Below are 24,224 nucleotides of genomic sequence, written 5' to 3' on the forward strand. Positions count from 1 at the left end.
AGCCGCAGGTGGTGTAATCTTCACCAAGAGCTTCTCACTTTGTTGTTGTTGCCACTTTGGCATAAAGAGAAATGATGGAAGCCTTGGCTGTGCCCTTGGCTTCTGACCGCATCCTGCCTCTTCCTCCTTGGCACCCAAACAAAGGGAAGCATTTGACAAAAAGATGTTTGATGGGAATCACCGTCTTGTGACTGCTGTTCAGATAAGGTACAGGCAGTGAAAACACTTTAGCCACAAAGGAAAGTCATAAATTATGTGGTCCTTTGGTTCCTGTTTGGAGAACCGTATTTCGGACCCTGTGTTAGTTTCTCCTGAGAAACAGATGAGAGTGGTGCCAAACCTGTGAAGGCTTTCAGGAGATAGACACTGAAAGCAGTCAGTTTGTCACTGTTGCAGGGGAGCCTGCTTGTCTCCTGTAGAAAATTTAAGGGGAAGGCAGAACAAGTCACAAAGGTGGTTCCTTTATCCAAGTTGGCTTGCACATTTTATAGTAGATCTTGTAATAGCCTGTCAATACTTGAAGAACTTTTTTTACCTGCTAAGAGTTAGGGTGGGAAGGTATTGTCTTCAAAATTCTCAAGAAAACAAATCAGAGAAGAGGTCCTTGTTCAGGTCAAATGGTTGTGACTTTTTTTTCTTTCTGCATAGATCATCAGGGCTTTGCTGTGACACTAGAAAGACTTGCTACACTAGTACACAGTCCCTTTCGATGCAATTTGAAATATAACAAAGAGTTTGCCTTGAAATGACATTTATATGCTTATAGGCATTGTATTCTCCAAAATGCCGTTTGGTAACTCTTTATTCTGTCTGTGGAGTGCCTCAGCTGGGATGTGTAATGACTACTTGCGTTAAAGTATTTCTGGACAAATGGTCCAGCAGATTTCATTTTTAACATGTTAGTGAAAGTTTTGTTTACTGTTGTTGTGTTTAAATACTTTTATTTCTCCGTAAGTGCTTACAGTTCCTATGATCATTAGCTTTTGGTCGGGTGTGTTGATGAGGCATGCATGAGTGTTTTATTACCAACAGTGTGCCATCTTCATCACCTGGATTTAATCTTGCCCACCGCTTTCCAAATAATATCCTCCTTTTCTGTGGTTTGTAAGTCTCTCAAAAATGCAATTATCTGTGCTGAAACATATGAGTGACTGACTCAGAGTGTTTATTTAAAGTTTTGGTGAAACACTGCAACCATTTTTGAGAAACAGCCGAGACACAAATACCTTGTTTTTCCTTCTTAAGCGTTTCTTAAAACTGGTTCAATAATGAACTTGATTTCTCATTGTTTACAGCTGAACCTTGAGATCTAATACCAGAAGGTTCGCTCTGATATCAGTGATTTGCCTTATGCTATTTTTGTGAAATTTCAACCAAATTTGGTCATTTTGTAAGTGTGAAAACTTGCCATTTATGCATGCCTAGCAGAGGCCGTGTGCGGGCTGGTGTGCAGATCAGACAGGCTCTGTACGCGCTGAGCTGGCTTCAGACCAAGGACCGAGCACAGCATGCTCTGCGTTTGGTCCGTCTGGTGTCACGTGCTGGTACCGGGAGTGGGGAAGAGGCGATGCTGAAGGTGAGGAAAGGCAGAGGGAGAGGAGAGTGGGGACAAGGTGGGAGCTTGCCCAGGTGAACTGGGTAAAAGTCAAGAGTTGAGGAAGATGTGTTGGAGGCATGCTGTCCAGGTAACCTTAGTGTGCACTGCCTTCCAGCCTTGTATTTTCCTCTGCCTCGGTGGGTGAATGTCACAGACAGCTTTCGGGAGAGGGGATAGCATGTGGAGTGGGGCAGGTCTCCATCCAAAGGGTGCTGGTGCAGCAAGTGAGGCAGGCAGTGGCAGAGCTGGCAGGAGGTGGCCTCCTGGTCAGATGTTCACTGCTGCTCTGGAGATCAGTGAGTGAGTCCCCAAAACTGGCATCTTCACCACTAGCCCTTAGGTGGTTGAACTCCCAAAACCCAAGAGCAATAGGAGTCTACTGGAATACCTGCATGTGCCATGCAGAGGCAGCGGCAAAGTGGGAGGAGGGCAGAGATCTGCATCCAAAACCTGCAGGCACTTCTCAGCTCTTTAACCGTATTTGGTCTCAATTTATTCTGCGTAGAGTGGGAGTAATGATATCTGGTCTCACAAGATGACAGAGAAATCCATTAATAATTTTAACAGAGCCGTTCCTAATGTGATCCTATAGAGCAAGCCCTATGGATAGGCCCAAGAGGAGATGAATAACTTGCATTCAGGCCAGGAGATAGATGAACGTGCGTTAGAGTACTACTACCCACTGACTGTCAGGGTTAAAAGAAACACCATTCGACTGCCTATTTGTCTGGGAGAGAAAGTTGTGTAAAATAGTAGATGTGGTCATGTAATTGAGGTTGGTATCACCGCATCTACTCGTGACATTGATGAAGACAGGTACCGTGGACATCGGAATACACTGACAATGTCATTGCAGTGTAAGAAATGGTAGGGAGTCCGGTGTGTGTGTTCCCCTGAAAGTCACAGATACACGCTTTGCAAAACCTAGAGGCAGTATTTTAATTTGAGATTAACCTAGAGTTTTATTTAGTTGGTGCTGAATCTGTCTTAAGGAAGAGAATAATTATCCGCTCCTTCACCAGAGTATTGAGAAGGTATAAGCACTCTCAAGACCACAATCACATATTCTAGTACTTAGATGAATATAGCATTCAAGGAAGGTAATAAGACATCCTAATGTGTCTTATCTTTTCTCATAACCGTGATTTAGCTGCCTAATTCTGTAAGCTACCATTTGAGATAAATGTAACTGCTTTGTACTTCTTGCTATTTTTGCTAGATCTTCTGGAAGCTTCCTAATACCGGGTGGAGCGGGCAGAGAGCCCTTCAGCAAAAATAAAAGTTTTTTTTTTTTGTTACTGGGATGCCGGGGCATCATTCTTTCCTATTGCTTGAATTTCTGGACCTCTTGCCACCCTCCTCTCCCCTGTTTTTTTTTTTAAGGTGATCTAGCTTGTTGATTCTGTGGGTATCTCTCACTATAACTCTCATGTCCTGCTGCTTCAGGGCAGGGGTCTCACTGCCCCTCTTGCTACTGGTGCTGGTTTTCCCATTCTCTGAAGAGCTAAATCTGAGGAGTGTCGGACTGCAAGAAAAGATAGAAACTGAAACGTATCACCAATGTTACGAAACCCAGTTCCCAGAAGAAGAGGAGCATGGACTGGGTATAGAAAAGTTGAGGGAAGGTGCCTGCTTACCTTTTGCTTTTCAGGTTGCATGCACTTGGTTGCTCTCTGTAGGTGGTCCCATAGTGATACGGTGTCTTTTCATCTCAATGATTTGTTTGCCTTTTCTCATGCGGTTATAGATAGTACAGGGGATTTTACGTGTGATTCTGCTTTGGAAATGCAAATATATCTTCGTTTTTAGAAGCTTTTTCTTTAATTTGTGCTTTTTAATGCAGTTCTAAATACATGGAGTTTCTAAAACATGGAGAAGTTTCTATATGTTTTTAGCAACTTTGCAGTGAGTTGGGAGCCAATGTCAGACTCCAGCCTTCGTGGGCTCATCCTGGGAGCGAAGCTGATGATTAATTAATAATGCAGCTGCGGTTCCAGCGCTGCCGCTGAGGGCGGGTAAACACTCCACCCCTGCAGAGGGACAAGACTGTGTACTTGTCGCCTCTGCGGTTGCATAAGGTGTCCTCGGAAACTTGTGTATTTAACTCAGCCTTTACTTTTTCCTTTTGTTTGTAAAGCGATTGGCCAAGAAAGTGCGAAATCCCCAGCAGGGAAGAGGCCCCCAGCTGGACTGGGAGCCTCGGAGTGTTGTTCAGCACACACACAGGTGCAGGGTGGCCTGGCCAGGGTGAAAGTGTCCCCACAAGGAGTGGCTGACGGACTCGTGGACAGCAGATCAGCTTGCCCCCATAGCAGTTCATGGCTCTTGGGCATCCAGCTCAAGAGCTGGGAGCTGTGACATGCCGGTGGCCAAGGTGGTCACTTGCTTCCAGTACATTAGGTCCACCCTTCTCCATAGCACACCAGTGGGGTCCCTTGGTATGTAAGGGACTTACTACATTGTTCTGATGACCTTTTCCATATGATGGGACTCTTCCAAATAATGGGCCTTTTCCACATTGCTTTTGATTCACTCCAACTCTCAAATGAAGCAGCTTCTCAAGGCTCTCTTGGGCAGGTGACTCGCTGTAAGAGGCTAACTTGATTGGTTTCACAGTGCTCTCCTCCCATCTCCTCATCCAGTCAACCATGCTCCTCACTGCCAAGGCAAGTTTCATGCCCCTTTTTGCTGCCATATAACTGATTTTATGGCTTTGTCTAAGGCCATGTTAAGATTCCCGCTGCGTTGTTGACAACCATTGTCAGCATACAAGTCAGTTGCCTGGTCCTTGCTGGGCTGCTCACTGTTTGGGCACACGGGCATCCCAGCAGCAAAGACCTGTCCTCACTACTTGCCCTTTTTTTTCTAACCTGGTTATGATGGAGGATGTGTGGTATGGACGTTGGAGGGTGTAGTCCATGTGCTGAGATGTGGTGGCTTTCCTTCACAGGCCACCGCGAGAGAAATAAAATGTCTCACGGCTTGACTCTCAGTTCTGCAGTTATCTTTGCCTACCTAACCAAGTGGTGTTTCCAAACCAAGGGAATTTAATCTCAGTCCTGTTCCTATGAGCAAGCTTGCATTAAAGTCAACATACGTCTGCTTGAAGGCTTTTCTGGGAATTGTAGAGGAGGTGAGGAAAGAGGTCTGTCAGGAAGTGGCGCCATGCCATGCCTGTCTTCTCGCTTGGTCTTCTGCCGTTCTGCTACACCACTGTTGCCTTTTCTCTTACCAGCTGACCTGCAGTCAAACAACTTGCCTTCTTTTACTGGCATTACTTCTGGAGTGGCTATTTTTGTCTGCTCTTGAGATATTGAGAAAAGTTGAAGAAAATTGCCTCTTTCCAAGCTCTTACCATCTTCTTTTTCAGTTAAGTCAAGTTAAACTTAACGGTGGAGTATGTTGTTTACCAGCAAAAAATCCATGTTGCCTTAAGTTACCCTGTAGTCCCACCTGCAATTTACACAGCTCTCTTCTGTCTTCCATGAAAACACTCGATCCGTGTGATGAGTGGGTGCATTAAAGCTGCCCGGCCATCAGTTAACTGTGGGTAATGCTGTATCGTGAGACTCCATAGAAGTTTCAGACATTTTTTCTATAATGCAGGAATCTGCAAATACGTTAACTTCTCCGAACGGGCAGAGTCGGAGGGCTTAAATCACCGCTCTACCACTGCCACCTGTCCTGAGTCGCATGGCAGGCTGCATCTAGTCCTTGCGTGGGAGTAGCTCTATGTTTGTTCGAGCCCCGCACAAGGTGACTTCACATCCTGGGAAGAGTCTCACCACCCGTGTAACAGAAATCAGACATTTGAAGAATTTTAACTAAACAAGATCACATTTCCCTCTGCTTTCTTTATGTTCGTTCCATAGGTGTCTTCCCCTATACTATGCGTTGGCTGCCTCTTATTCCATGAAAGTTGCCTGTGTGCATTAGGGTGAAGATTTATTTCAAGGGTTGTCCACAGTTGCTTGTGATGTACTGATCGATGCTGGTTGCCAAACATGAAGCTAAGATAAAAATAATTGGTTGAGATTTTGAGTGCCAGTGAGGGGGGAAAATGGGAAAAGAGAAGGATCTATGTAATTGGGGAAGGAATAATCTTTATTTCCCTATTATTCTCAAATTATTTTCAAGGCAGTAAACACAGAAATAAAATAAATTTATCTTAGTGTAAACTGTTGTTTCCTTGTCTGAATTTTCTTTGTCTTATTTGTTAGAGTAATTCTGAAGGATGTTTGTCAAACAACTTACAATTTCATAAGTGTCTTTTTTTTAGCGCCTGCAATATCTGCTTGAGTTCTTTCTCTTTTGAGCAATTTAATATTGAGTACACTTCCCTTGATATTGCAAGGCAAATTATTAAACCATTCTCTACAGCCATCCTTCTCAACATTTGTTTGAAAGAGCATCTTGAGACACTCGGAGCTCTTTGTGCATTGCAAATGTGCTCTTCAGTAGAACATTTTGTCTTTTTCCATTTAAATAAATATCTCCTATTAAGTCTTTAGTGTTAAAACTCTTACATCATTGAGACATTCCATCTTTTTGTAAGACTTCCATTTTTCTACAATATTTTTCTATTTTTTCTGTCGGCTACAGGCAGTTCTTGTTCTCTAACTTTATGAATAAAATGATCATTTTTATTTTACCAACTTCTAGTTTCTTACAAATAATTGAAATCATTAGAAGAGCAGCTAATGGGTTTTCTTAGCTTGTTGGAAACTGAATCAAGCTGAAGTCACCTGAGTATTTTTTGCCTTATTTTCCTTTTCCACTTTAAACTAAGAAAGGGAATTTGCCTTCTACTTTTTCTTGAAACGGAAGTGTGTAGGTGCGTATAAATATGTATGCACACTCACTAACTTCGGTGGGCGGACTTGCAAGGTGGCTTTAGAAATACAGAATTAATTTCTTAGCAAAGTTTCCAAGTTGTTTTTGTTGGTGGTTTTTGTTTGGGTTCTTTTGGTGTTTTTTTCCCAGGAAAACAGATCCAACAGCTGAAATATTTCACATGTAATATGAGAGATGCTTGTGTTTTTTTGAAATACATTTTTTCCCTTAGGTCTTTGTGCTGGTAAGATATATGGCAACGTGTGAAGTTTGAGGCATTTAAACTCTCCATCAAAAGCTTAATATTTCTGTTACTAGTACAGTTTGGTCCTTTTGAAATTATTTTTCTTGTTCTCAAATAGTTCAAGTATGTCTCATTTCCAAGATAAGGGATCTTATTCTGATCCCCATTTCTTTCTATAAAATTAGATGTGATTTTACTTAGGTTAAGGGAATAGTGTTTTCATAAGCGTGCATATTTGCAAGTCAACATATTTGAGATGTGAAATTATGCAAAATTCAAAAAACGTTTGAAGCTTTTTTGTATACCTTAAGGAAAAAATAAAACGAGAAGTTACATTTAAAAAAAAAAAATATCTATGACTAGTTGTTCTTAAGGCTTAACTAAATCCCCAAAGTCCCTGCACATATGCTTAACTCTACAGGCATGTGTAGTCCTACAGATTGTGTGAGATGGTACATATTCACAGCAAGTGAAAAGGAGGTGTGTTTTTTGTTGTTTTTTTTACTTTCTGAGAGAAGTTAGGAAGCAGATAGACCTGCACAGGAAATTTGCATTTCTGCATTATGATGCTAGATGGCAAATACTCAGGCCAAACTGAAGTCTAGTGGTTTTACTTGAGTGTTGAAAGTGCTGTTGGTGTTTGAGCTCTCGTGTACTAAAAGATACAGGGAAAGGCATAAATGGAAGTCCTGTAGAACAAGAGGAACCATCCCTCTCTGCATATGAATACATGGTGGTTTTTTTAGATCTTTTTGGGTTTGCTTTTTGTTATTTCTGCATTTGAAAAATAACACTTGAACTGGATGTTTTGGGGTGGTAGAGTCAGTGTGGCTGTCTACAGACAGGAGCAGAGGCTTAAGTATCTCAAAATACCCTGCCCTCCTATTGACTGGATCTATTTTTAGCCCCAGGGAGCCCGGGATTATTGGAATTGAGAAGTTCCTGATTTATGTAATGGTGAAATTGTTAAATTGATTGGGTGAGGCCACATGCATTCCCAACCAGAATTTGCTGACAGGCTGCCGAGGAGGAATCCCGAAGAAGGAACAGTTTCTGCTCTCCAGAGGCGTATTTACGGCTTAGGTACCTCCACAGCTGCTGACACTGCTGTCTCTGTGGCTGTTCTTGCTGTCTGCTGCCACTGCCCCAGACAGTGGCCTGTGCGAGCACTTGCTCTGCCAAGGTTTGAACAGTATGTAATATCTTCAGCTATCTAATATCAGTATTAAGCAGGTGATGTCTAGCTAACCAGCATGCCCACAGTGGCAAGTTCATTAAAATGTGGTCTGATCTTTACAAGCAAGTGCAAGTTTGCTGAAGCTGCATGATACAGAAAAATGCATATTTTTTTTTCCAGTAAGAGAGGTGGCTGTGGCATCAGGTGTTTATTACTTTTTTTAAAAAAAATATATTTTTTGGTGTGTCTTTTCTAACTCCAGCAAATGTTTGGATCTCAGAGCGTCTAGCTGGAAACCAGAAAATCTTCTTGCCCTTGTAGAACCAGTTGCTCAGAAGCTTTCTAAAACCATTCATGTCTTGGAAGTCATACATATTTTTTTCCCCCCCCATAAGACTGCATATTTTATCCTGGGACATCATACAGTTTCATCTGCATTTGTTACATTTTAGCTTTTTTTCATAAGGAAACACCTTTTGCATAATTGCACTATCCATATTTTTGCCAGCATTATCCTTGCACCCTAGTAAATTTTGATCACCCTGGCCAATTTCAAGCAAAGTTGCTACAAGCAGACATCTCAAAGACCGATCTCAAAATTCTTACTGGTTATGCAGAAATCAGTGTCTGGGTAGAAGAGAGGGATCCAAACGACTACCCTGTTAAGGAAAAGGCTAGAGCGTGCACTGACCCGCTCCCGAGCGTGGCCTGCCAGCCGCGTGCACATTTTGGCTGGCCCTTCAGGACACGCACGGCTTGAGCGAGTTATATTTATCATGCGAGTTGTTTCCTGGTCTATAGTTAGGAGAGGTGGGAGGGTCTTCTGGGGGAGGAGGAAGGAGGGAGGTGGGTACGGGAGGAAGCTGGGAGTTTAGAGAGAACAGGGGTGGGTGGGGGGAACTGGAAATACCCTGGGAAGAGGGGTTAGGAACAAGGGGCAGATGTCTGCAAGGAAGCAGGCTGCCCTGTTTCTGTTCCTCCTCAGATAACCTGTCTTTTAAAGGTGACGGAGTGTTCCAGGTCAGATATTAGGCTATGATGTGAGGTCGAGGAGGCAGGCTCCATTATTTCCCACTAATAGTATCAGTAAATTGCCTCAATTAATGTTGGGTGTGTATGCTCAGCTTCAAGCTGGACTTCCCCATTTCAACTATTTAAGGAAAATATAAATAATTTGATTGGTTTGATGATAGGTAACATTGCTGCTTTGACAGGAAGGCAGGTAGCCATGGCTGCTGCCTTCCCAAAATATGAGATAAGCATAGAGGGAGTCTTAATTTAGCTTGTATGGTTTAAAAAACCTAACGTGTATCCCTCAGGGTTCAAACCTGAGACAGGCACGCTAACAGAAGGCAAGAGGATGACGTTGCATGGTGATGCTCCTCCTGTATGATCAACCTTCAAGGACAAGGATGTTGTCCAAAGCTGCAGCCCAGCGCCTCACAGCTGTGCATGGTGGGAGGATGTGAGGCAGCTGGCATAAGCCAAAATTAGACAGGTTCAAACTGAATAAAAGGAAAATCATCTTCATTGTGAGGACAGTCAAGCAGTAGATCAGATTGCTCAGAGAGCTGACCCTGCTCTGAGCAGGTTGGACTGGGGATCTCTCGAGATCCCTTCCAACCTGAATTAGCTTCTCCTTTTGCTAGAAAAAAACCTCACATTGGGCTGCAGAAAAGTGTCTTACAGCAGTTTTGGATTGACTGTATAGATTGGGGCTGTTACATTTACTAGTGGGACTTTTATGATAAGAATACTAAGAATATGTATTGACCCCCATCTTAAAAGCAGAATTCAATACCTGAACGAAATGGTTGTGGGTGCATTAGTTGATTCTTGGCTTAAGAGATAAAAGAAACATTGTTTTGCCCCCCTCCCCTTTTTAACTTCAAACATCTTATTTTTATGAGCGGTAAAGGCAATTTTAGTAAGTAAAAACTATCTCATTATTATGCATAAGCAATTCCCAGCATGGGCCTGGATGAATTATTATTATTGTTGTTACTATTAAAGCAATAGTGAAATACTGAAGAAAGCTGTGAATTTATAAAATATTCAAGACAGAGATGCGGTGGTGCAACTTGTAGACAGGAAATGAGTTCTTAGTATTTTAATATGCAGTTACAGGGTGTTACTTCTGCACTTGCCTCCTTTTGCTTATTTTAAAATTATAATTCTTAGCACATACCAAGCTCTTTAAAACACTCCAGTCTGTGGGCTGTCCTGTGCCACTAATTTTAGGCAAACTACCTATTCTTCTTAATTGGGAAATCTATTGATTTTTTTTTAAAAAAAAAAGTCAGTGGTGTGACATGGCTTGTTAAGGGATGTGGTTTTGATATTAAGCCATTCAGGTAGCAGCTCCCATGATCATTGTCCCTGGAGAAGCAGAGCCTCTCGTTGCTGTGCCTGGGGGATAGGCACTGCAGTCCTCGGAGTTCCCAGTTCCTTGGTACACCCTTTCCCTCTCCTGCTTCTTTACTGGAACGAAGCCTGTGGCACACCCCTGATGCGAGCCACAGCATGTTCCCGGTCTGGATAATTAGCAGTAGAAAAGTAGTTTTTCTGCTAAAACTTTCCATTACCCGCCTGAGATGTGACCCTACCCATTAGGCTAGGCTAGTTGTAGAGGACAAAGGCAAAGAAATGGAAGGTCAGAGGTAGGTACCATCCTTGCAGGATGAGGGGAGTAACAGAGTGCTTGGGAATTTAATATGATGACTGTTTGTTGTTACTATCCATTGCAGATAAGGAAACAGCTCATTGGAAGTTATTTTTTGGGGAGGGGGTTGAATGCGTGTGGGAAGTGCACAAGAGCTTATGATGTGCTTGTTGATAACCTTCACTTCACGGGTGGCAGGAGTTTCTAGGGAGCAGGTTTCAGAGTAATCTGTCTGCGCCCTCAGTTTCAGGACTCTGACTCATATGTGGGAGCAGGTTAGAAGTTGTATGAAACAATTATTTTCCTTGCTGCCTGCCTCATCCTGCTGACAGAGTTTGTGCCGCCACGTGCTGGGAGAACTGAATGTCTGTCGAGCAGCTCCTGAACTGCTGTGGTTTTTAAGATGAACCAAGCCTCCAGAGGCTCAGTACTGATGCATCCTAAAGTTAAAGCACACCGTTTTGTCTCTGCATTTGTTATGAGGTGGCCTGCTAGCATAGTAGTTTTTGCGAGAATCCAAAGTAGATTCTTATTGTAGATGTTGACCCAACCAACGTGTTGAACACCCCTGCATGCTGGGTACAGTTGCCCATTCTGCTGTTTGGTTGATGTGCTGTCATCTCAGTTGGACTTGATATCTGACTTTTTAATAAACAAAAAAATCCCAGGTCCCATTTGACTGAGATGACACTACAAGTTTGAATTTTTCTTCTTGCAATGATTGGTAGTTGGGAGTCCAGTTCCTCTCTGAAACTAATCTCATCAGGAGTTCACAGGAACATTTGTTAAAAAAGAAATGAAAAGTTGCTTATAGGCATTTTCCCCCAACCATTGTAGGTCAAAAAAGTGAAAGCTGGCCTCAGAATTTATTTAATTTTGGTAGCTAGGGCTGGATTAATCTGGTCACTATTTTCAGTGCTCATTCCACTGTGGTTTCTTTTGGGTCATTTAATTTCAACAAGGCTTGATCTGTTTACAGCGCTTTCTATAGTAGTGTGATGGAGCCACACAGCTCTTTTATAGTATGTTCATTGCTAACCAGGAGCTCAAAAAAAATAGTAAATGAGGCACAGACATGAATAAGTTTAGAGAGGACAGTACATTTTTGTATGGTTGGATTATTTTGGAATGTTTTCTGAAATAACCAATCTTTTGTGCACTGTGGGTTGCTTTGCAGAGCTTAAAAAGATGGTATATAGTAGCTGTGTGCTTTCAGAGGTAAGAGTGGAGGGTTGGCTGAAGGCACTCTTCAGGCTTCAGTTACTTCAAAAGCCACTGTGGTTTAGAGTTGCTCTCAGTCCTTATTTGAGGAGCACTTTTGTTTCCATGGGTAGATATTTCCATCAGGTAGAGAGCAGTTTGATTTGATTTTGCTGTTTTAATTTTCAGATTTGCTGTATGAACCGTTCATATATAAAATAGATTAAGGTTAAATAGATCTTAGTTATAATTGTCTTAATCAGTTGGCTTCATCAGCCAACACAAAAGTGTATGCTTGTTGCCTGCGCTGAGCATGCTCCAATTTAACATTATGAAGGTGATGGCCTTGTTTCCCCCCCCGAATGGAAGAGCCAGCCTTCTTCTGTGTCCGTGAAATCTTGACTATTTGTGGTTCTGCTCATGCCAGAAGACAACAGCTGGAACAGCTGTTCCTTTTGTGTACTTCATTAAACCAGACAGCATTAGTGACTTGCACAACAGAAGTCAGAAGGAAGGCATGATGTCCTGAAAATGGCTGCATCTACACTAACAGGTTAAAACACCACCAAGAAGTGTTCCTGACTGTTGAGACCAGTTTTTTTTCTTAAGTTTTTAGCTTTCCTGAACTGTTCTGGCCTCTCCCATTTAGCATACTCCCAAACTGTGGCCAGGCGCAGTTCAGGAAAGGGCCGATCTCAAAAGTTTAATAGTGTGGAAATAGCTGTTTGCATTCCCATCGGCCTTGGTGCAGGAGGACCTTCCTGGACATGTTTAACTCAGTCCTGTGTAGGTAGCTGTTACATCCTTATAGCATATTAGAGGCAGAATCAGCAGTGTTTCGGTGTCTTGAGTAACAAGTATAACATTAACACTGTTGGTCTGGGACATTCAAAGGATATTGAAGGTTTTGTAGCAGAGTGCGTGTGTGTATGCATACACAGAGTCAGTGTACGTGTGTACCGTGTGATGTTCTTGCATAGGGACCTTAATGTTTTCTTGGCTATGGGAGGATATTCCTGCTTGGCTGCAGATTGTAAAGCCCTTATACCAGTGAATGGAAAGTTTAAAAAGCACTTTTTAAAAACATCTGTTTGGAAACTTACCTTCTACAAGTTGGGTGTGTCATACGCAATTTGACTAATGTTCTGGGTCCTCTAGTCACAGCTCTTAAAATTTTGTGACTGTGAGCTGTGTCATCGAGGAGCTTCTGATCTCAGCGCATCCTGCCCTACAGCTGCACAACCTGCTGGTGCACCCAGGATTTCCCTTTCTAGGGGAAAACGTATTAGCGTGTCTAATGCTGCTCTACCTACCTTTTGGTCAGCGTTCACGGCTTGTAGAGGTGTGCTCCATGTCCACCTCGACACAGGCCACCTCAGAGGTGACTGACCACCCATGTTTTTATTGTTTCTTGTTGTCTCGTAACCGTCTAAAAATTCCTGCTTTCAAGTTGATTGGGAGCTCTCCTTTTGCTGTGTACCTTCAGATTTAGCTCCGTCCACTGCTTCTAAATTTAGGCTGTGAAAGTACCAGCTTGACTTCTGTTCTTTTATACTTGAATGGAAATAGTTCAAAGTTGTGCTGATGTAATAAAAACAGGAGGCCAGAAGGCAGTGAACTGGAATAAGGGTGAACATATGAGAGAACGCAAGCAGAGAGTGGCCACTTTAGGTCCTTACCACCATGAACACGCAATTATTTTTTAATATAATGTGCTTTAAAGCTGCATTTCTCTTAAAGAAGACTTAAATGTGTTATTCATAATGTAATGTCATTTGTAAAAACATTTATGTTATGGTAACACCAGCTACTCTAGCCAAGATACCGTGAGAGGCAGTTCAGGCAGTCTGGATAATACTCAGCGTTGTAATCGTATAGCAGTGATCTGTACTTAACAATGAAAATGCTGTTTCAAAGTCTTTCTCTGTGGTTTTTTTTTGTGGCTAATAGCCTTAATGATCAATCAGAGGTAGTGGGCTGAGGCAGAGCTCAAGGCCATCAGCTCCTCCCAGCCTGCTACATAGTTCCCAGGAAACACCCTGTATTTCAGTAGTTCTTGCTTAGTTTATGGTGTAATATTTTGCTCAAAGGCATTAAGCTATCATCAAAAGCAGTAGACCAATTAGTGTGACTTCTTTTTCCAGGGTCGTTGTACGAGGGAGAACTGCAAGTACCTTCATCCACCAACACACTTAAAAACTCAACTGGAAATCAATGGCAGGAACAACTTAATCCAACAAAAAACTGCAGCAGCGATGCTTGCCCAGCAAATGCAGTTCATGTTTCCAGGGACACCGCTACAGCCAGTGGTAAGTATATTTCTCTGATGGTGTTATTGGTAAGTAAAGTTGAACTAGAAGACTATGTTGACCTGCAAAAGTTCTCTAAACTAGTATCAATAAAAATAGTCCCCATCTTTTGACTTAAGGAATTGCTGAGGTGCTAGAAATATGTTCATTTATATTTGCATTTGAAGATATAATGGAGTGTTGCTGTAGATTTGACATATTTTTTTATCCCAGAATAATTTGCTTTCTTATCGTTCTCTTTAGTGTTTGGTTTTTTTTTCCTCTGCATTCAGTTCATGCCAGGTTTTGTCTAGATTTGCAAGGTTTTTACCTATAATCCTTCTGAAGGTGAAAATTTGTACAATAATAATAATTTGCTAGTAAGCTATTTAAGTAGGAATGCAAAGTTCCCCTCTCAAGAGTCTATGGGTTTGAGTGGCTTTTAGTAGTATTTAATCCCGATACCAGGAACAAAGGTTAATATCATTCTGGGTAGCACTTTCTTACTCTCTTGAAGTCTGAAGTACCCCAGAATAAGACAGAGAAATGCTGGTGCATGTACTTTACAAACTCAGCATTTTATCTTAAGGTAATGTGTATGATGCCTGGGACACTTCAAATGAGAAGGTGACATAAAACTAGAGTCTTGCACACATGAGCAGCATCTTTGGAGGTACATTTAAATGATCAGCTGCTCTGGGCTGCCTTTGCAGTTGAGCTTCTCATTTTACCAAACTTCCAAAGTGTGATAAGGCAAGTAATCAGAATTAAACTTTTCACACATGGCTGCTAATGATGTTTTCTCAAGCCGAATGCCTAGCGTAAGGCATCCCGCTGGAGTGGGATTTCTTTCTCTAACTTGAGGCATCTGGAGTGTTGGCATCAACTTCTGTGCTGGGCTTCCTGGGTCCATTTATAGTTTATCAAAAGAAATAGGCACTTCAAATTACCATTCACTTGGCTTGTTTCAGATGTCTGCATTCGGATTAGATGATTTGTTTTTTTAAGTGCCTTTGTCTTTCCACGGGCTATAACAGGAGCCAAGTATAAGCATCTCAGAGGAAGCTATCTGTGTTTGGTCACAGGACACTCACCCCACACGCTTTTTTCAAATGTGTTTTTACACTTGAAGCATCTGCTGTAAGGAGGGAAGGCATGAACAAAAATTGGGTGTCAGGAGTCCCTGAATTTCTGGTAGACATTCACCAAAATTTATCTTGGTATATTGGCATAATGTGTTTTGATATTTCCTTGTGTTTTACTGAAGATTCTACTTCTAAGTATTATGAGAAAAATCGAAGCAGCAAAATTATACTTTTTTCTACTCACCCGTTTCATCATTTGAACTTTACAATTTCATTGACGTAATGCCTTCTGTACTGATTGCTGTGATAAAAGTGCCGGGTTTTATTTCTCTGTCTCTCATAAATTCCCAGATTAAAATGATTCAGCCTTGACCAAATGGATAAAAAGTGAAAGAAAATTCCATAGAAGTCATTTGACAAGTGGAGTTATTCTTAAAATTATATCTGATACAAAGCTGTAATTTATATTTTACATAATGCATATTGTCCCCAACATAGCTGAACTGTTGTTTCATGTAAACGTACATTATTATGCTCTAAAGAATTTAGCTAGCACTTGACTTAAAAACTGGGCTGTTTGATATCAATCATTTTGATCTCTGATAAAAACAGAGCATTATTAACTTTTTAACTCTTTAGGGCAGGTAGATGCCATTTCTATACAGCTGGGTATCTTCGCTAATCTGCTCCTCAAAGCATCTTCTTGGTACTAACAGTCATTTATAATTTGGTAATTGGCTCCAAAGACACAAAAAACCCCAACCACCCCCACCCGCCCTAGACAGAAATAAACTTTCTAGCTCCTATGCTTTCTCTTGCTTATTTTCTACACACCATGCATGGCTGGCTTCCCTTCTCCAACAGAGGCTGTGCAGGCCACCTTGATGACAAAGACACTCCTTCGTTAAGTGTTTTTAAGTGTTTCCTTAGTTTTCTGCTGTTGCGTGGTTCATTTCTAGCTGCTGGCTTATTTGGGAATTTAATTTCTGACAAAGCTACTCTGAGATGTGTCCTGTTTTTCTGCATGGTTTTTCCTCATTTATAATTATAGCTTCACTCTCTGGGGTAAACGTCAGCTCTGCAGAACTAAAGCACTTCCCAGGTCTGACCGTGGTCTGACCATGATGATGTTCTGCCTCCATCCCCCATGGAGCTGGTGGGAACAAACCCGCCATTCTGCCTTGGTAGGGCTGCATTTTAGCATCACAGAAGTGCTCTTTCTTCTGGTCATGACTTCACTGACTCGCTGTAGGAAGGCATGAAACAGATTTTTAGACCCGTATCATTCCTTCCAATCAAATTTTTTTTGTAAGATGAACTCTAGCTAAGCCTGAATAATCTCTTTCTAAATATTGTGTCCAGCTGAGATTATAATATTTATTCTGCTTGCCACTGGTGACAGCTGAGCACACAAACATTCGCAAAGGTGAGGTTTTTCGATGTGTGAGCCATAGTAAGTAACATAGAATTTCAGGAGGTGGCAAAATACAGCATGCAAACAGATGGAAGTTACATGCCAAAGAGCTCATTATATGTACTCTTATTAGAAATATGGCTTTAATATAGTTAATAACGCTTCACCCATGAAATCTGGTACTTTGAAAAATAGCCTGTTTTCCTTGGGAAAACAGGTATTGAGAAAAAGCAATAAAGTCTATGTTATTTCTACTATTAGATGTGTAAATAAGCCTGCAATGTAAGCTGGACCTCCACAGAGATTCAGGTTCAAAGTACGACTACCTTTGTATCGGCAGCCTCTTTTCCAATAATAGAGCTACAAAGTACGGTTCTTAGTATGCCTCTGGAATGTGTTACGTGATTAAAAGAAGAGAGTATGCTGTGTGTTTTGCCAGCTGTTGGACATTTTTTTGATTAAGAAAATGAATCGGTGCCAGAAAGAACACGCAAAAGACAACTAATAAGCTCTTGATTAAGGGGCTGGTTTTTTTTCATCTTGGTCTGTGTTTTCATTTTGCAGCCCACGTTTCCAGTGGGTCCCACAATAGGAACGAACACGGCTATTAGCTTTGCTCCTTACCTTACGCCAGTAACACCGGGAGTTGGCTTAGTCCCGACTGAGATCCTACCCACGCCGCCTGTCATTGTTCCTGGAAGTCCACCGGTTTCAGTCCCCGGTTCAACTGCTACCCAGAAACTCCTCAGGACTGATAAACTGGAGGTACTGTAGACACCACCATGACTAGAAATGCAATCCTCTGTTAGGCCGTGTGAAAGATCCTGGAGGGAAAAACTCTATTGTTTCAGAAACGATGCTTAAATTTAGTTGCTACAAATAAAGGCCTTGTAACCAGGCCGGGTTTCTACACTTGCAGCCAGTGGTAATTAAACACTGTTATTTTTAAGGTAGAGCGCTTTCTCAAATTTAATACAAAGACATCAGCATGAATTTTCATCTTTCATAAAGTTCATCTCCTCCAAAATACCTCAAGTATACATGCCTGTAAAGGTATGCCTTGATGGAATATCTAACAAGCACATTTTTATTGCAATATTAATGCTGTCCCGGTTTTCATGCACTGATATTAGGGGAATTTTATAGCCTTATGCATCGATATTAGGGAAATTGTATAGCCCTTCAGCCTTGAGCTACAAATGGAGATGTCAGATGTTCCCAACCCTGGAGGAGGCTGAAGGGGCAAGCCCCCAGCTATGTGCAGAACCTGCCTGGCGTTGATGGATCTCTGCGTGGTGGGGTTCAGTGGAATCTGTGATCCAAGTGCACGAGAAGGCCAAACAGCTCTTGCAGAAATTAATGTGCTTTCCCAAAGCAAGCAAGCAGTAGTGTCTAGAGCCCATTTCTTAGGAAAATCAGTGTGTTCATTCTGCCTGGTTTTGAAAATTATTTTTAAGGAGGCTCTCCATTTTGTTTGTGGAGTCCATAAAAAATACAGTGCATCTGATGGATATCTTCCCTGGGTCCCAGCGAGAGGAACTCCTTCCCTACCAGTGGAGCTGCAAGAATATGAAGTGTAGTCAGAAAGGGCCTGAATATTTTGGGATTCCCAGCTAGTTTTGCCGGGGCGGTTACTTCAGTAAGTATTCTTGCCAGATTTTTTCTAGACAGGGAAAAGGAAGGGCATTTGGGAATGCTTCTGTTGCATGTCAGGTTCATTTAGCCGCCATACCGCAGAGCTGCCTGAGGAGCCAAGCGCATAAGGGTAAAATAGATGCATTTCCTTCTCCCAGAAGATGATGAGGGGTTTATTAAATTGAATTCGCTGAAAAACTTGAACTGACTGGGGAAGGGGGCAGGTCTGTCTTTTGGGGGCGCGGGGCTCTTCCCTGCCCTTCCGTGTTGCGCCGAGCTCTTCCTCTGCAACGGGTGTTGTTTTGCACGTAGGTGTGCAGGGAGTTCCAGCGGGGAAACTGTGCGCGTGGAGAGACTGATTGCCGCTTTGCGCATCCGGCAGACAGCACAATGATTGACACAAACGACAACACCGTAACCGTGTGTATGGATTACATAAAAGGTCGTTGCATGAGGGAGAAATGCAAGTATTTTCACCCTCCTGCACATTTGCAGGCCAAAATCAAAGCGGCACAACACCAAGCCAACCAGGCTGCGGTGGCAGCCCAGGCAGCTGCGGCAGCTGCTGCTGTGATGGTAAGTGCTGGCATATATGGCTGCCTTTTTTTGACAGAAGCTCTTTGATGCCTATTTTGCTTCAATTTAATGCTGTTTGCTTATACCTTCTTTTGTCTTTTGCCTCTTTTTTTTTCTTCTTTTTTTTGGTAAAAAAAATAAGAATTTTAAAAATTTATTACTATTGCTTGATGGGAGGAAGCACTTTTTTCTTTATGCCCTTATTTTAATGCATATATGGCTGCCTTTTTTTGACAGAAGCTCTTTGATGCCTATTTTGCTTCAATTTAATGCTGTTTGCTTATACCTTCTTTTGTCTTTTGCCTCTTTTTTTTTCTTCTTTTTTTTGGTAAAAAAAATAAGAATTTTAAAAATTTATTACTATTGCTTGATGGGAGGAAGCACTTTTTTCTTTATGCCCTTATTTTAATGCTGTGTTTCTATCTGAGACAGTGAAGCAAATGACACTCTATACCACTTCTGTTCTCTGCCTTGATTATATATTAAATTTGGCCCTAATATTTCCAAACAGAAACAAAACTGATAAGCTTTGATGTCCCCTGGAAAACAGGGGCACATATGCTGTTTTAGCTCTTTGGTGACAGATATACATGTGGAAATTTGGAAGAAAAGGAAGAAAAGCAAAGAGAGAGCTTTTGCCTCAGAGATGGGTAGTAGAAAAGAAACCTGTATTAGTGTTCAACTCACCCCACCTTAGATGTCAGACAGTTAGAAAGCTGCACCTAGCCTAGCCGCCTTGGTCTCGCTTTAGATGTAGTGGAGAAAAACCAGCACATTCATCTGATCTACCACTAGTGCCTGTCCGGGGATGAGAAGGAACTGCCCTCTCTACATACATGTCTATCCCTGCTGACTAATAAGTGTTGACTGTATCTTTTTGAACTTTGGTTAGGTGAATATCATGCCTAGAGACTTTTCTTGCCTCTCCCACTGTCATGGGCAAGTTACTCGAATCTCTCTGTGATACGATTTTTCAATTAGAAAAACAGAGTTTAAAAGTAGTTAACTAAAATAGGAATCTTCAAGAAAAAGCGTAGTAACTATAGTCAGAAGAAAAGAGATGGAGGGCTTTCTATTTTTAGATACTGAAAACTATTTTCAGTTACTGAAAACTGTTCAGACAAGCCAGTGCATCCATTTACCAGTATTGGATCTCTCTTACTGTTGCTACCAGGAAAGCTGATAAATATAAATAGAGTGGTATTGATAAAGTTAAATAAATTGAGCATGCAGGATCTGACTTGGGAGGCAAAATTGCTGGCTGCAAATCAAAGAATTGTTGTCCTCATTGCTGGCAGTGGACGAATAATTAAGCAGATGTGGTTTGTGGACTTGTGGGCAGTGCATACAATAGTTATAGACAATACAGTTATTCTCTGGGTAAAAAGCCTACCAGAAACACAATACACTACAGTATATAACTACCCCAAGCCATTGTATTTAGCAAATTAGCAAAGACCAGACTTTTTGAGGGACAAAGGGTAAGTTATGCAAGAAAGTAAACTTCCAAACAGAAGAACATTTCTTAAGTTTTAATATTCTTTCTGTTATAGTATCCCCAGTCTCTGTTTCAAACTGGGTGATTTTTAGTTAAACTTTCCTATGCTTGCAGAAATTTAATACCATCCAGAAATTAAAGCAAAGGAGATTGAGTTTTTTATTCTAGTTAGCTTCTATTGTGCAGTATTTATTGTCTATTTAGAGAATGTAATATTTCTAGGCAATATACTAAAGAAGAAAGGAGAGAGATGAGGGGATTAATTTTTTTGTGCTTCAGTAATGGTTGGATGTATATCCTGTGATTTTAAATAAGCCGTAATTGGAATTACATTAGCCTCAAAGCAAGATGAAGCATCTTTGGAAACACAGAATTGACATGGTTAGTAGTCTAATGTCACTGGAGAAGTAGTCAGGGACCTGTAATTTAGGGTAACTTTTTGCAGAAAAATATGTACAAAATATTTAAATGGCATATTTAGACTACCAAACAGAAAATATTCCTTACAGTCCAACTATTTTTTGTTTAATATATATTTGAAACAATCAGATAGAATGAATGAAAAATCACTGGAATTTCAATAACAACAAAAAAGTGGTAGAAAAGTCACATGCCTGCAAGGCCACCCAAGAATGACCAAGGATATTCAGTTGGATCTAGAGAGCAAAAGTAGGCAGAAATGCAAATGCTTACTTTTAGGATTTACTTGCAGCTTGCTCCCAGGTTGAAATTCTGTCCAAGAGGTTTTCCCTCCTGGCTGGGGAGCTGGCTGCATTGCTCTGGTCCAGAGAGTGCTCTTCTAGATGAGCATTGTGGATAGGGTTACAGCACTGTAGGCAAACCTTATAGAATCATAGAATAGTTTGGGTTGGAAGGAACATTTAAAGGTCATCCAGTCCATCTTCCCGCAACGAGCAGGGACATCTTCAATGAGATCAGGTTGCTCAGAGCCCCGTCCAACCTGACCTTGAATGTTTCCCGGGATGGGGCATCTACCACCTCTATGGGCAACCTGTGCCAGTGTTTCACCACCCTTATTGTAAAAAATTTCTTCCTTATATCTAGTCTGAATCTACCCGCTTTCAGTTTAAAACCATTACCCCTTGTCCTGTCACAACAGGCCCTGCTAAAATGTTTGTCCTCATCTCTCTTATAAGCCCCCTTTAAGCTTGTAAGACCACTGGAGGTCAATGAATTCTGCAGTCTGGGACCTTGCAGAATATGCCCTGTCTATATTTCTATACACTGAAGTTTAGGAATTTTTACTCACGTATCTTAGATGATCCCATCTTTTGAAGTAAAAAGGAGAGGAGAAGGCACTGTGAAGGAGGCTGTAGATCATGTACAGCTTAAATGTGAAGTACATTAGAAGGCAGTGTCATCTATCATTGTACTGGGGGAGCTCCAAATATTCATGTGGTGGTATTAATATACACTGATGAGATCACCCGGCATCTTCTCTTCTCTAGGCTGAACAGTCCCAATTCTCTCAGCCTGTCCTTGTATGAGATGTGTTTCTGTCCCTTAATCATCTTTGGGGCCCTTTATGGGACTGTTTTCTAGTATGTCCATGTCTTTCTTGTGCTGGGGCTCCCAGACCTGGCCATAGTGCTCCACATAGTGCTCTACTCACCAATACCGAGTAGAAGGGAAGGATCACCTCTCTCAACCTCCTGGTGGTGTTCTTCCTAATGCAGCCCAAGGTGCTGTCAGCTGCCTTTGCTGTGAGGGCACCTTTCTGGCTTGTGTTCAACTTGATGTCCACCAGGACCTTAAGGGCCTTTTTTGTCAAGCTGCTTTCCAGATGGGTGGCCTCCAGCATGTAATGCTGTCTGCGGTTGTTCCTCCCCAGGTGCAGGGCTTGGTATTTCCCTTTGAACTTAGTGAGGTTCCTCTCTGCCCATTTCTCCAGCCTTTCCAGGATGCTCTGAGTGTCAGCACATCTGTCTTGTTTATTGTCGTGGTTTAGGCATATCAACCACTCCTCCCAGTTTTATACCACTAGTGAGTGGTTTCCAGCTGGACTTTGTGTTGCTGATCACAACCTGTTGTGCCAATTTTCAGTCACCTCACTGTTTCCCATTTAGCCTGTACTAAATAAGTTTGTCCATGACGGTGAAATGGGAGACAGTGTTGAAAACCAGTCTGAAGTCAAGAGAAACAATATCTGTGGCTCTCCCCTCACCCACCAAGCCAGTCTCATCGTAGAAGGCTGTCAGGATGGTTAAGCATAATTTTCCCTTCATAAATCTGTGCTGGCTACTCCCCATCACCTTCTTGGCTTTCATGTGTTTGGAGATGGTTTTCAGGAGGATTTGCTCCATTGCTTTCCCAGGGACTGAGGTGAGGTTGAGCACCCGGTCATTCCTCAGACCTTCCTTCCTGCCCTTTTTGAAGATACTAGTGTCACTTACTTTCTTACAGTCTTCACAAACTTCCCCCAGTCGCAGTGACCTTTCAAAGATAATTAATAGTAGCTTTGCAGTGACATTGGCCAGCTCCCTCAGCACCCATCAGTGCATCTTGTCAGGTCCTATGGGTTTGTGTACATCCAGTTTGTTTAAACGTTCCCCAGCCTGATCTTCCTCCTTCAAGGGTAAATATTCTTCACTTCAGACTTTCCCACTGGTCTCCCCCTGGCCTGAAGGACAGTCTGACCAGTAAAGACTGAGGTAGAGAAGATGTGCAGTACCTTAGCCTTCTCCTTGTCCTGTGTCACCAGGTCACCTGACCCATTCAGCAGCAGGCCCATGTTTTCCCTGATCTTCCTTTTGTTGCTGGTGCACTTGGAGAAACCCTTTTTGTTGTCCTTCGCATCCCTTGCCAGATTCAACTGCAGGTGGTCTTTGGCTCTCCTAACCCATCCCTGCATGCTCAGGCTGTGTCCCTGTTCCTCCTGGGCCATCCGTCCTTGCTTCCACCTATCACGTGCTTCCCTTCTTGCGTTAGAGTTTAGTCAGGAGCTCCTTGCCCATCCACACAGGCCTCTGCTGTGTGTGTCTTGCTCATATTCCAGGAGACATTGTAGTGTACCGATGTGACATATGGCAGACAAATGCTATGCCTCAGTATGTTTGATCATTTTTATTATTGTCTTTATTTCCTTTCCATAGCCTTTTCCTCTCCAGTATGTAGCTATTGATTTGTTTGGTTAGTCATGTAGGAGATCAAGTGTTGAGCAGGAAATAACTTGATGGAACAGAAAGAGGCAAAGGAGGTTTTAATATCAGGACAAAATGAAAGAAAAGATGAAGGTGGGAGAGAAAAATGGACAGTCGGTCTGAAAGCCTGAAAAGAGAGGGAGTCTACATGGAAAAAAGATTGATGGGTAGGTCTAGGAACAGATCAACTTAAAGCCTATAGGCTGGAAAAAACGAGACTGAACTCGCTGTGGAAGATGAGGAACACCAGCAAAAAGTTGCAGAATAGGGACCTGAGGTTAAGAAGAGCATGGAGGTGAAGTGGAGAAAGGCAATCATTAACACAGAGATAATAAGTTAACAATTGAGATCAGATAAGATCTGTGTTTGGATAATAAAGGTAATTACCTGAAACAAGTTACTCTTAATGATGTTGATTTGAATTCATGGACTTCGTCATCACATAATGCTGAATTCAGTTATAAGCTTCATGTCTGTGTAGACTTCCATCCGTGGAGGATGCAGAGTGGGTTTGAGGCTGTGCCCTATGCAGACGCAGTGATGTCCCCCACGGGGGTGCCCATGGGGGGTACCACACGTCAGCTGCACAGCACCCTGCTTAGACACAAGAAGGCTCTCCAGGTCCTCACTTTGCACCAGGTGTTTCTTGTTATGTCTCAGTCTTGGCCCCAGACAGATGAGCAGATCCCATAGACCAGGGTGTGTAATCCAGAACTGTGGTGGAGGAGAGATGGGGAGGGCGCTGGGAAGCCTCATGCAATGTAGGTGCAACAGAGCCAGGCACAAGGAATAGGCAAAGTGAGGGATATCCTGCAAAATGCCCTGTTGGTACTAGCTACTTTTGTGACCTTTTG

General features: G+C 42.2%; 1 protein-coding gene across 8 annotated transcripts in view; it reads left to right on the forward strand.

Moving 5' to 3' along the window:
* Positions 1 to 24,224, forward strand: part of MBNL2 (muscleblind-like splicing regulator 2) — a 74,178-nt gene that overhangs the window by 23,704 nt on the left and 26,250 nt on the right. For 5 of the 8 annotated variants that reach the window (XM_009891668.1, XM_009891684.1, XM_009891700.1 and 2 more), the window contains exons 2-4: positions 13,858 to 14,022; positions 17,065 to 17,265; positions 18,448 to 18,711. In XM_009891668.1, coding sequence (XP_009889970.1) covers positions 13,858 to 14,022; positions 17,065 to 17,265; positions 18,448 to 18,711 — 630 coding nt within the window. The remainder of the gene's footprint in view (positions 1 to 13,857; positions 14,023 to 17,064; positions 17,266 to 18,447; positions 18,712 to 24,224) is intronic. The other 3 variants (XM_009891715.1, XM_009891723.1, XM_009891708.1) reach the window with 2 other exon arrangements.

This window comes from Charadrius vociferus, unplaced genomic scaffold (assembly GCF_000708025.1).
Source record: "Charadrius vociferus isolate BGI_N301 unplaced genomic scaffold, ASM70802v2 scaffold110, whole genome shotgun sequence".
NCBI lineage: Eukaryota > Metazoa > Chordata > Aves > Charadriiformes > Charadriidae > Charadrius > Charadrius vociferus.